The sequence below is a fragment of the Ictidomys tridecemlineatus genome, chromosome 7 (genome assembly GCF_052094955.1).
Source record: "Ictidomys tridecemlineatus isolate mIctTri1 chromosome 7, mIctTri1.hap1, whole genome shotgun sequence".
Lineage (NCBI taxonomy): Eukaryota > Metazoa > Chordata > Mammalia > Rodentia > Sciuridae > Ictidomys > Ictidomys tridecemlineatus.
Window position 1 is genome coordinate 59,971,826 of NC_135483.1, and position 12,914 is coordinate 59,984,739.

Consider the following 12,914-nt stretch of genomic DNA (forward strand, 5'->3'; position numbering starts at 1 on the left):
AGTTTCGCTTTTGTTTCGAGCTGTATTGTGACTTTTGGAATTATCTTTAAAGGGCTACTGGATTTGATTGCTATCGTCCTAAAAAAGTTCGAAACCATGAAGATTTGTTTTCATTATTTATGTTTTACCAACAATCATTGAAATGTATTTGTAATTTTAACTAGTTTAACTTGCCTTTCTTCTTTTACTAATCTTAATTTCAAATATTTATAAATCTAACCTCTTTTACTTTTTTTAAAAACATTCCTTTATTTATTTGCCAATAAATTGGAGTCCAACTGGTATGAAACACTGTGTTAAGCACTATAGTAAACAAAATCATGGAGAATCTTGTCATGTTGAAGCTGATAGTACAGTGGGAGAGGTTGAACACATTGAACAAATAATCACATAAGTAATAAATGTATAATTACAAACTGGTATAAGTTTGAATTTTTTAAAATATGCAAGATTTTAGGACAAATTGGTTTTTCCCCTCCTAAAGTGCTTCTGTGTTTATATAGGTAACTCTTGTTTGCTATGTTTTATTAAAACTAGCTTATTGTGTTTATCTTTTCATATAATTAAACTAAAATATGTTCCTTCTTTTTAGCCCCAAAAGGAACACTGAGAAACGTAATCGTGAACAGGAAAATAAATACATAGAAGAACTTGCAGAGCTGATTTTTGCAAATTTTAATGATATAGACAACTTTAACTTCAAACCTGACAAATGTGCAATCTTAAAAGAAACTGTGAAGCAAATTCGTCAGATCAAAGAGCAAGGTAAGAGGACTGAATTAATATCTTAGAGAGTAGAGTTGGTTTCTGTTTTTCTATGTGTGAGAAGTCCGTTCAGAGTCCCTTTCATCCATTTCTTATGCTTAAATTATTGATGAGGAAATGATGTCACAGTATAAGATGAATGCAAGTATCACTTGCCATGGTTTATAAATAGGCTTTATGTAAAATTCAACCATTCCCTAAAGACAGGGGAGACTGAGGTGAGTCAGGGTGATCTAACGCTTCATATAGTAAATTCAATTAGGGGGGCCCACTGGTTCTCCTCCCCCACTTGAAGTTTTCATAGCTTGCACAGTAAGTGACTGTCATAATTTGCAAGTAAGAAGCCAGTTTGAGATGGAAACCAGAAGTAAGGAAGTGAACCACCTCCTGTTTCAGCTAGTCAGCATATTTGATTAAGTCTGAGTCTCAACTGGCCATGCCACTGGATTAGAATTTCATATCCTGAATGACAAGAGATTCGAAAGGCTCTAATCTCCAGTAAAAATTCTTTTGTGAAGTCGAAACCCAGAACGTGACAGCTTTCTTCCTGTGGTTTTCTTTTTTTCTGAGATAATTTTATGCTTCTCTTCTTTGATATTTTTGCCTACAGAAAAAAAAATTAAGAAAATAATATTTTGAAAACACTTTTGACTTTGTGGTGCCAAAAATAAATCTCAGGCATGTATGAGCAGTGTCTTGGTGCTCAGAACTAATATGTGCTCTGAAGTATCCATATGCTCCTTTCCTTCAGGGCCAGGGAGATTATCATCTCTTGTATTGTTTTTGAATGCATCCTCTTCGAGGTCATATTTTTTAATCTACCTTTTATATAATATTTGAAAAGGCAGATTTTAGAAAAATAGTTTGTCTTTACATATAGATATAGGAGCTTCAAACTACATTTGCTCCTGATCGATCATAAAATCTTGCTAACTGTTAGTATATTATCATCATAGCATTTTTTTTTTTTTTGCAGTGCTGGGTATGAGGTAAGTTTTAAATAGAACTATATTTGTTTTATCTTCTAAGAACTTTAACGTATACATATAGCATATACAACTCATACCAGTCCACTCTGAAAATCAACCTTTATTTTCTGGTTCCTCCATCAAAATTATACATAGTGCTCAACATCCAAGAGGATTCTTGTTTCAATGCCCGTCTTTTCATCTCCTCTTTCTTTTTCCCTTTTAGGGTTCACTAGTTACCAAACCTTACTTTTAACCTCAGTTTTATACCATCTTCATTTTTTGTGTCAGCATGTAGATAGAGTAACATTCCTAGAACTCCTGGGAGAGATGATTGGTTGAAGTTTCCTGTTTCTAGTTGCTAATGTCATTGCAGTAGAGAAATCCTTAAGCTGCTTGTTTCAGGTTTCTAAGAATTTTGAATGATTCAATTTTGTGAAAACTGCATGTTAGGTAGCACTTTCATGTTTTAAAACAATCATATATGTTTTTTTAACCACTACAAAAGTCTTATGCAAGTTTTTAAAGTTTTGCAAAAGCTTGGTAATTCCCCCTTCAAACCATAAAACATGTTGAGATGTGTCATGCTGGTCCTGTGCCATGCCTTAACTGCAGTGTTAATAATAAGGCTGCATGCCATAACCACCCAAGAAGCAGCAATAATAAACACCCTGTCACGGCGTATTCTTCCAATAATGCTTCTGCTAATTTGAAAAGCAGCATGTTTTGAAAGGGGAAGCAAAAGTTAAATACCAAACAAAAAAAAATTGAAATGCACAAATAGACTTTTGAATTCTCAAGTATTCGGATAGTTTAAAAATATTCCTGGTATAATAAATTGTTTAAAAAAAAGGCAGAATCATATTAAAACAGAAGGTGAGTATGGGTTCTGGTACCACTTAGGAGCTTTTTGAATCTGGGCAAATTATTTTCTTTCTCTGAAACAATCTACTCACAGAGAATTGAGCACACCTAGGTCACATGGCTGCTGAAGAAATTATGAGTTGTATACCTATCGTAGTAAATGTTCAGTTCCATATTAAGGAAGAAAAACTATCCTTTATTTCTTCACCTTTATTAAAATCTTCAGACAGTTAACCCTTCCTTCAGGTAGAAAGCAAAAGGGAAAATGTTGAAGGATGGTTATTAAAATTCTTTCTCCAGAGCCATTTGAAGAAAGTAAAATTTTTCTGCAGCCAGAGAACTCTGCCCAGCCCATGCATACCTCTGACATTCAACCAAGGTCCAAGGGCAACTACTGAATCAGGCCTAAGCCCTTCCTTCTCACTCTGGGTCTCCCCTGTCCCTACCTGCAACTGCTTTCTCTAACAATTAGTATAAGTAAAATGCAACTATCATCTTTTCATCATTATCCAAACTTAACTGATTTCAGTTGCACTTATCAGCCTGAATAAAATTAATTTGGGAGTTCAGGAGAACATGCCCATTCCATACTAAGTCTGCATCCTAAGGAGTTAAGCTGGTGTGCATGAGGTGCCATACTAAAAAAGTACTGAAAAACAAGCAAGGCAGGACTCATCATCATGGAACCCCTATAGTATCAGAAGCTATACACATCAGCCAACCATCTTTCCCTCATCAGCTGCCCCTCAGCTCTCCATATGCTTTATGGAAGAGGAGAGAGGAAAAGGGTATTTTTAGAATGGCCTAAAGGACAAGAATTGGGAGGTGAAAATACCAGCTGTTTAAATTAATGATCATAGTAGATACCAGCCCACACGAGCATGCATGTTTCAGTGGACCTTGTGGAAACAGAGCAAGTACACACAAGAGTTTGATGCGACTAGTGTGATCACTTAAATACGGAATTCCATTCATGTTGGTGGTTTTCCATTGGCCAGCGTTCATAGGTCCTTAGTTATTAACTAAGTTAGGAACTTAGTAATTAAGCTAGACCTTCTGTTATGACTAGCTAAAATCTCTTTGGGAATTTTTTAATGCCACAGAAGACTTAAATAGTTCTTACTGTGTGCCAGGCACTTTTGAAAGTACTTAGATTTGGTAACCTATTTTTCATTCAAAACATGCCACAGAAGAGTTATGTTGTTTTCCCCCTTTCCAGGTGAGGAAACTGAGACAAGGGTAGTTAACTAGTGTCTTGGCAGAGTCACATTCCCTAAGCAGGACAAGGATGGAATCCAGGAAGTCTGGCTCCAGAGTCTGCATTTCAGCCATTGCAGCAGCCTCCTACCCCCACCCCCACCCCCACCCCCACCCCAGAGGCACTTTACCACCGAGCTATACCCACAATGCTCTTTTATTTTTTATTTTAAGACAGGGTCTCACTAAGTTGCTGAGGCTGGCCTCAAACTTGTGATTCTTCTGCCTCAACCTCCCAAGTCACTGAGGTTATAGGCATGTGTGCCTTCACACCCAGCTTCACAGCAGCCTTTTGATGTTAAAATGTGATGCTTATTTTTATTGCTATGATAATTATAAACATTTAAAACTTTCGTCTTCTATAACTTAGAAACAGCAGTCTTAGACAGCAAATATTCTTTTTACTCTTAATTAGAAAGACTGATACTGCTTCCATTCCACAGAAGAATTATAAAAAGTATGAAAAATATAAGTGATTTAATTTTGGATTACTGTGCTCAATTTCATTCTCTTTAGTTGGAAACTTTACCATTTGTGTAGAAAACACATGGTGATTCCTGTTCTCCTAGAAAAATAAAATTGAAATGTAAAATGACTTTAAAAATTGGGGAAGTTTTAAAATGAATACATTGTTACTGTTGTGTTTAAAGTAATACCTCCTCTGTTAGCCCAAAGTAGCCACAACTTTCTCTTTTTCCTAAAATAATTCGAATGAGTTTTTGATTCTGCTCTTGGTGTTAATATTCTTTATAACTGACCGAAAAAGAAAATTTTATGTACGTATTTGCTTTGAAAAGTGAATAATTTGTAAGTGAAGTCAGTTTTGTGTTCTCCCACACACAGCTGGAAAAGGTCCTGTGAACTTCAGTGTTCTCATTTTTGCTGAGGTCCTGTAGCTAAACTGTTGAGCTGTCTGAACCAAGTTTACATCCAGGTCAAAGATGTTGATTTCCTAGATTCTTTGCTGGACATTTTCCATTTGTGTCTTTCCACCTTTGTCCTCTTGCCTTTGGCTTTGGGAGGCTGACTTTCAGGAATTATGTCAATGGATCTTCATCACCTTTTCTCTTGTTGGATATGGTCGATGGAGAGCTCCAGGAAGAGGTAGAGAAGGAAAAGAAAGTCTCTGGGAGCCTTCCTGGAAGGGTAACCTCAAGCTGACTGTGATTCTTCCACAAGCTTAGTGTTTCACTCAGGATGAGCCTGTGTAAGTCTCACCTTGAAGGATCTACCCACATCCCTCCCCTCACATCCCTACAGACCTTGGGGTGATGATGGCTCCTAGGCTCTTTCTGGCCCTGGGATTCTGAACTCTGGTATCGAAGTGCTCTGCCTCCATATGTGTTTCATTAAACCCACCTTGATCTATTAAGATGAGTGTTATTATTTGAAAATCTTTTGCTTCTCCATTTAAGTCCACTTTTGATACAGTGTATTTGAATAGAGAATTTATCAGTTAATGGAAAATCAGAGCTGGGCATGGTGGCACATGCCTGTAATTTTAGCTACTCAGCAGGCTGAGACAAGAGGAACGTAAGTTCAAGGCTAGCCTTGACAACTTAGTGAAACTGTCTCAAAAAATTTTGAAAAGGGCCTAAGGAAGTAGCTTGGTTGTAGAATGCCTCTGGGTTCAATCTGCCCCAAAAGAGAGAGAATTGGTTTCAAACTTTTTGTTGTTGTTGTTAAGGCAGCTTTATTAGTGAACAACAGAAATGAAAATGTATTACAAAACCTGGGTTGGTATAAGCTAGATTGAGGGAGAAGTTACTGACTGGAGCTGGCAACCTGCAAGATCATTTAAGTGATATAGTTATGATTATTTAAATTATGTAATTTTGGTTTATAGTGCTGATATGAGAATAGTAGGATTCTCTATTGCTTCATATGCATGTGAATTTGCCCTAATATTGAAGATAGCATCAAAAAATAAAGAAGCATTTTAAGGGGGGAGGGAGGCTATTGATATGGTGGAGTCAACAAGGAGAGCCAGTTATTGAATTCTCAAAAATGTTCAAGCCAATTGTTAAGCACAGCCATTATTAGTAATCATATAGACTTATAATTGAATTATATAAAACAAAGCTAAGGAAATCTAAAACTGTATTTTACCTTTATCTATGTTCTAGAAACTATTTGTGTTTTGCATTTATATGTTTGGAATATATCGTTGATCTTGCCTGTTATGTGTATATTCCTAAGTCTCATAAAAATATTCCCACCATAGGAACTGGTACACAAGCAACTCAGGGCTTGATTTATTCTTTTGTTAGCCGTCAGTCTAGAATTAATAAAGTAAAGGCAAAAATGTTAATAATTAACTTCTAACATTTTAACATTAAATAGCCATGCATGGAGGTGGGGCTGGGGTTGTGGCTCATAGGCTTATATGTTCCATGTGATAAAAATCTTACAGTGAAGGACGAGTCATCAACTAGAAGGTATAAGATTAGTGATGAACCTGCTATCTCTCTTCCTCAAGCCATGTGCAAGTTTGTTAACTTCTCTGAGCCTTTATTTCCAAATCTGTTAAAGGGGTATACCCACTTCACAAAGTTGTCTTGTGACGATGATGTTTGATAATATTTATAAAGAGCTACACCTAGTGCTTGGCACATTGAAAGATTTAATTAACAGCATTTTTATTACTCTTATCATTGTTTCTGACATCATCACTTGAAGGTATCATTTAATCTAGATTTTCTTTCTGAGGACATCATAACAATTTTGGGGTATTTTCTGTTAACTTTAAGCTTCATATTCTTACAGTCTTTTCATTTTAATACAGATATTAGTAGAAGCTGTCAAAACTGTTTAGTCAGAAAAATCAGAAGCGTGTCACTTCTTGTAACCACTTCTGAACCCTTCCCACCAGATCTGTTACCACTGGACTTTTGTGTCGGCTTCCTGCTAGACCACATCACCTGGGGACATTTATAAGAATTTTACTTTAAGGGGAACTAAAAAGGGCAAGAGTCTTGATAGTTTTGACTTCATCTTCAAGTAGGAAAGAATCTGGCCCTAGTTTACTTGAAGATCTAAAGCTGTTCTATGTTTATGTTTATGTTTCATGCATCTGGAAATTAAATTTTATTTCTTTGATAATAAATTTAGGTTCAGCAGTCTATACTTGATATTGTAATTTTTAATGAGATAAAATATTTTTCTACTGAGCTGGACTTAGTTCATTTTTGGTTCACATTATTAATAGAATCATTAAAGTCAGTGAGCAGGGATAGAATTCCTATTGTCTTTTCTCCTTGGAGTCCCTTCATTATTTTATTTCATTAAATTACATGGAAGGTGTTTTGGGAGTTTTGTTGTTGTCATTATTGTTGAACAGCTTTCAGGTGAAAAGGATATAAGTCATTTAATATATCCTTTTTTATTGGTTATTCAAAACATAAAGCTCTTGAAATATCATATTTCATACATTAGATTCAAGTGGGTTATGAACTCCCATTTTTACCCCAAATACAGATTGCAAAATCACATAGGTTACACATCCACATCTTTACATAATGCCATATTAGTGACTGTTGTATTCTGCTACCTTTCCTATCCTCTACTATGCCCCCTCCCTTCCCATCCCATCTTCTCTCTCTACCCCATCTACTGTAATTCATTTCTCTCCTTGTTTTTTTTCCCATTCCCCTCACAACCTCTTATATGTAATTTTGTATAACAATGAGGGTCTCCTTCCATTTCCATGCAATTTCCCTTTTCTCTCCCTTTCCCTCCCACCTCAGGTCTCTGTTTAATGTTAATCTTTTCCTCCTGCTCTTCCTCCCTGCTCTGTTCTTAGTTGCTCTCATTATATCAAAGAAGACATTTGGCATTTTTTTTTTTTTAGGGATTGGCTAGCTTCACTTAGCATAATCTGCTCTAATGCCATCCATTTCCCTGCAAATTCGATGATTTTGTTATTTTTTAGTGCTGCGCAATACTCCATTGTGTATAAATGCCACATTTTTTTTATCCATTCATCTATTGAAGGGCATCTGGGTTGGTTCCACAGTCTAGCTATTGTGAATTGTGCTGCTATGAACATCAATGTGGCAGTATCCCTGTAGTACGCTCTTTTAAAGTCTTCAGGGAATAGTCCAAGAAGGGCAATAGCTGGGTCAAATGGTGGTTCCATTCCCAGCTTTCCCAGGAATCTCCATACTGCTTTCCAAATTGGCCGCACCAATTTGCAGTCCCACCAGCAATGTACAAGAGTACCCTTTTCCCCACATCCTCTCCAGCACTTGTTATTGTTTGACTTCATAATGGCTGCCAATCTTACTGGAGTGAGATGGTATCTTAGGGTGGTTTTGATTTGCATTTCCTTGACTGCTAGAGATGGTGAGCATTTTTTCATGTACTTGTTGATGATTGTATGTCCTCCTCTGAGAAGTGTCTGTTCAGGTCCTTGGCCCATTTGTTGATAGGGTTATTTGTTATCTTATTGTTTAATTTTTTGAGTTCTTTGTATACTCTGGATATTAGGGCTCTATCTGAAGTGTGAGGAGTAAAAATTTGTTCCCATGATGTAGGCTCCCTATTTAACTCTCTTATTGTTTCTCTTGCTGAGAAAAAAACTTTTTAGTTTAAGTAAGTCCCATTTGTTGATTCTTGTTATTAACTCTTGTGCTATGGGTATCCTATTTAGGAATTTGGAGCCCGACCCCACAATATGTAGATTGGAGCCAACTTTTTCTTCTATCAGACGCAGAGTCTCTGATTTGATATCAAGCTCCTTGATCCATTTTGAGTTAACTTTTGTGCATGGCGAGAGAAGGGGATTCAGTTTCATTTTGTTGCATATGGATTTCCAGCATCATTTGTTGAAGATGCTCTCCTTCCTCCATTGCATGCTTTTAGCCCCTTTATCAAATATAAGATAGTTGTAATGTTGTGGATTGGTTTCTGTGTCCTCTGTTCTGTACCATTGGTCCACCCACCTGTTTTGGTACCAGTACCATGCTGTTTTTGTTACTATTGCTCTGTAGTACAGTTTGAAATCTGGTATCGCTATGCTGCCTGATTTCACACTTCCTGCTTAGAGTTGCTTTTGCTATTCTGGGTCTTTTATTTTTCCATATGAATTTATGATCGCTTTATCTATTTCTACAAGAAATGCCATTGGGATTTTGATTGGCATTGCATTAAACCTATAGAGAACTTTTGGTAATATCACCATTTTGATGATGTTAGTTCTGCCTATCCATGAACAGGGTATATTTTTCCATCTTCTAAGATCTTCTATTTCTCTCTTTAGGGTTCTGTAGTTTTCATTGTATAAATCTTTCACCTCTATGATTCTATACCTAGAAGACCCAAAAGGGTCTACAATGAAACTACTAGAACTAATAAATGAATTCAGCAAAGTGGCAGGATATAAAATCAACACGCATAAATCAAAGGCATTTTTGTATATCAGCGACAAAACTTCTGAAACAGAAATGAGGAACAACACCCCATTCACAATATCCTCAAAAAAAAAAAAAATACTTGGGAATCAACCGGATTAAAAGTACATTCTTAATAAATAATAGTTTTTTTTGTGGGGAGGAACTGGTGCCGACTTCTAAAGGACAGTTTGAACTGGGCCTTGCTATAAGATTAAAATATTAACAGGGGGCTGGGGATATAGCTCAGTTGGTAGAGTGCTTGCCTCGCATGCACAAGGCCCTGGACTTAGTCCCCATCGCTGCAAAATTAATTATTTGATTGATAGATTGATTGATTGATTATAACAGGTATAAAAAGTGGGTATTGAGGGTAGGAGAAGGCATTCCAGCAGGGCGTAGAGAAGCCTGAGAGAGGCACAGGAGCGCAGGATGGCACCCACTGGTAAGCTGCAAAGCAAAATGTGTTGAAGCCTTTGGTTGAGTTTGAGATTGAAATGAGCAGGTCAGAACCAAAAAGGAGAATGCATAGAGGATGGCAAGCAACATCTGAGTGTGGAAAACAAGAGACCCCTAAACATCTACAGCAGAGCTGGCTTGAGGTATCCTCACTCTACCATGATCTCTAAACTACCATCCACTAGAAAGGGGAGTTCTTTGGAACTTTTAAAATCCTACTGATTATGGGGGTGGTTGTGTATTATAACAACAACAAAAAAGAAATCATGTCATTCATCTCTAACACAAATAGTAAATGTTGTTTTATATAACCTTTCTTTCTTTCTTTCTTTCTTTTTTTTTTTTTTTTTTTTTTTTTTTTTGTGGTGCTGGGGATTGAACCCAGGGCCTTGCACCTGCAAAGCAAGCACTCTACCAACTGAGGTATATCCCCAGCCTACTCTGGTTCATTTTTATAATTGCTTAAGGAGATAAGAATAGGTGGAGCGTAGACTGAGCCACCTTGGACCAGCCGTCACCTTTGTTCTCCCCACCCCCAGCCCAGTTTTAATGAAGAATGCCCTTGGGTTTCCTGGCTGCTTAACCCTCCTCTGCACTCACCAAACAGGGATGAATTAATACCCCAACCACTCATGCCTCTTCCCTTGCTGGAGATGAGAGATGGTTGTATGTGTGCCAAAGGGAGCAATATTAGGCCATTCCTCCATAGGAGTTGCTGTAGATACTCCCTAAAACCAACCCCCTCCTTGAACGTGTTAGGTTATCATTCTGCTGCACCTTCATTTAGTGCCAGTAGTGTCTGTGACAAAGTCCGAAACAAAGTCCATCACCACAGCAGATGAACATCTGCTCCCACATAACTTGCACAGTCACCTGCACCTGCAGTTTCCTACCCCAGGGTCTTCTGCCTGGAGCACTCTCTCTTCCCCAAGGTGGTTGACAGCTACTCTCCTTTAACAGGCCCAGGATATGGAGAAATTGACTGTGTTAGGATTTAGAGCAGTGACAAAGAATCTAGGGTGAAGGATAGGAGAAGGTCCAATGGCAGAGTCTTTACTGCAACCCTAAGTCTGACCACTTGAAGCTGCTGCCCTGTTCTTGTTTTCTGTTTCCTAGCATGAACACCCTAAGGCCGGTACCCAAGACTCCTTCCCATTGTGAATACATGCTTGTGCTTTTTTGTGTTGTCGTTATTCACAGCTGTTCTTCCCTGAGAAGCCTCCTTTTTCTGTTTCTGTCTACTCTCATAGCAGTCCTGCTATTTATTCTCAGATATTGCCTTTTTCACAAAGCACTTCTTAATCGCCCAAGCAATATGACCTCATCTCCTTTGACACCCTATGTCATTTCTTATACTATCTAATCTTATTCCCATTTTGTGTATTTCTCTTTTTCCTCTCCTGATTGAAAAATTTCTTCATAGCAGAGATTGTATCTACTCATGACTTGCATCAGTGGCAGTTCTGAGCCCAATGATTGTTCTTAGTTGATGTAAAATAACTATTTGCTCACTTTTTAAAAAATTTATCACATTTATTTTATAAAATAAATATTTGTCACCTTGTATAATGGTTTTATGTTGGGAATTACTGCCCTAAATTTAAGAACTTGAAATTTGTATTCCAATAATTTAACAAGGATTATTAGAATCTCTTGTGCAGGGATTACCAGTTACAACTGCTCGTGACAAATGTTATTCAAAACATTTTATTTGCCTCCCAAATGTATGTTTAGTGTCTTGAAAAAGTTTTGCATGGTAAACTGTTAACTTTCTTAGATTCTGATTAAGTTTAGCTCTGGAACCCTGTCTGTTATATAATAAGCATGAGGAATCTACCCAGCTTTCAGCTAGGGTATATTTTGAAATCTTAGAAAGATTAAAATATTTTTTAACTTTTTATAATCATTTTTACAACCTTTTAATTAATATGGACTACTTTCCTTAATGGTTTAAATCAGACATTTTGTTATCATTTACTGGTTGGTTTAGGTTTAAAGAAAATTTTTTCATAGGTATTTTGGTTTTTATTTGCTTTTTTAAAACAAATTAGTAACAACAATTCTGTTTTCCAATCTGTTGTACTGGTAGAACAAAAGAGAGGGAAAGATGACTATTTTTGTGGACCTTAAGACTTAAGATAATTTTCAAGCTGAGATGGCTTTTACATTATTGTATGTGCAACTCCTTTAATTGGTCCTCCCAAGAAGGCTTTATTTTTCCAGTTGTGTGAATTGGGTGATGTGTGTATAAGAACCCACAAAACATAAATTTACTCTCTTTACAGTCTTTAGGTATACCTGATTCTACTATTAACTGTGCATGTTGCTTTACACAGATCTCTAGAACTTTTTCACCTTTCATGACTGAAACTCTAGACATGTTGAACAGCAAGTCTGTTCACCCCCTACCACCTTCAGATCCTGGTAGCCATCATTCTACTTTATGTCCTACTCAGAGGCGTCTGACTACTTTAGATGTCTTACCTACGTGGAATCACACATTGTTTGTCCTTTAGTGATCAGCTTATTTCACTTAGTCCTCAAGGTTCATCTATGTTTTTAGCATATGACAGAATTTCCTTCTTTTCTAAGGCTGGATAATATTCTATTATAAGCATATACCACATTTTCTTTATCCATTTATTTTTGTTGGACATTTGTGTTGTTTTCATACCTATTGTAATAATGTTTCAGTACCCATGGGGGTGCAAATGTCTCTTCAAGATCCTGTTTTCAATTATTTTGGATATATATACTCAGAAGTGGGATTATTTGGTCATATGGTAATTCCATTTTTAATTCTTTAAGGAATGTCCATTAAATTACTGCTCATAGTGGTTGCATCATTTTACATGTTCACCAGCAGTGTGCAAGAATTCTTGCTTCTTCATATTTATATATTTGCCAGCACTTGTCATTTCCTTTTTTTTTTTTTTTTTTTTTTTTGGATGATGGCCATACTGATGGGTCGGAGGTGATAATCTCATTGTGGTTTTCATTTGCAATTCCCTGATGGTTAGTGATGTTGAAATATTTTCCAAGAAGACATTTTGAAAACAGTAAGGATCTGCTACCAGTTTGAATCACAGAATGCCTTCTATATATGCTGAATAGTTTAGGGCACTAAACATGATCATCAGCCAAGACTGTGGGGAAGAGATTCTGAGGTTCAGGAAGGAGGTAAATCTGATGTCAGTAGAAATGAGAGAAA

The 12,914-nt window shown here is 36.8% G+C and overlaps 1 protein-coding gene across 15 annotated transcripts in view; it reads left to right on the top strand.

Annotated features, from left to right (window-relative positions):
- Positions 1-12,914, top strand: part of Ncoa2 (nuclear receptor coactivator 2) — a 259,997-nt gene that overhangs the window by 169,462 nt on the left and 77,621 nt on the right. For all 15 annotated transcript variants that reach the window (XM_078017044.1, XM_078017042.1, XM_078017041.1 and 12 more), the window contains one exon: positions 593-765. In XM_078017044.1, the coding sequence (XP_077873170.1) occupies positions 593-765 (173 nt within the window). The remainder of the gene's footprint in view (positions 1-592; positions 766-12,914) is intronic.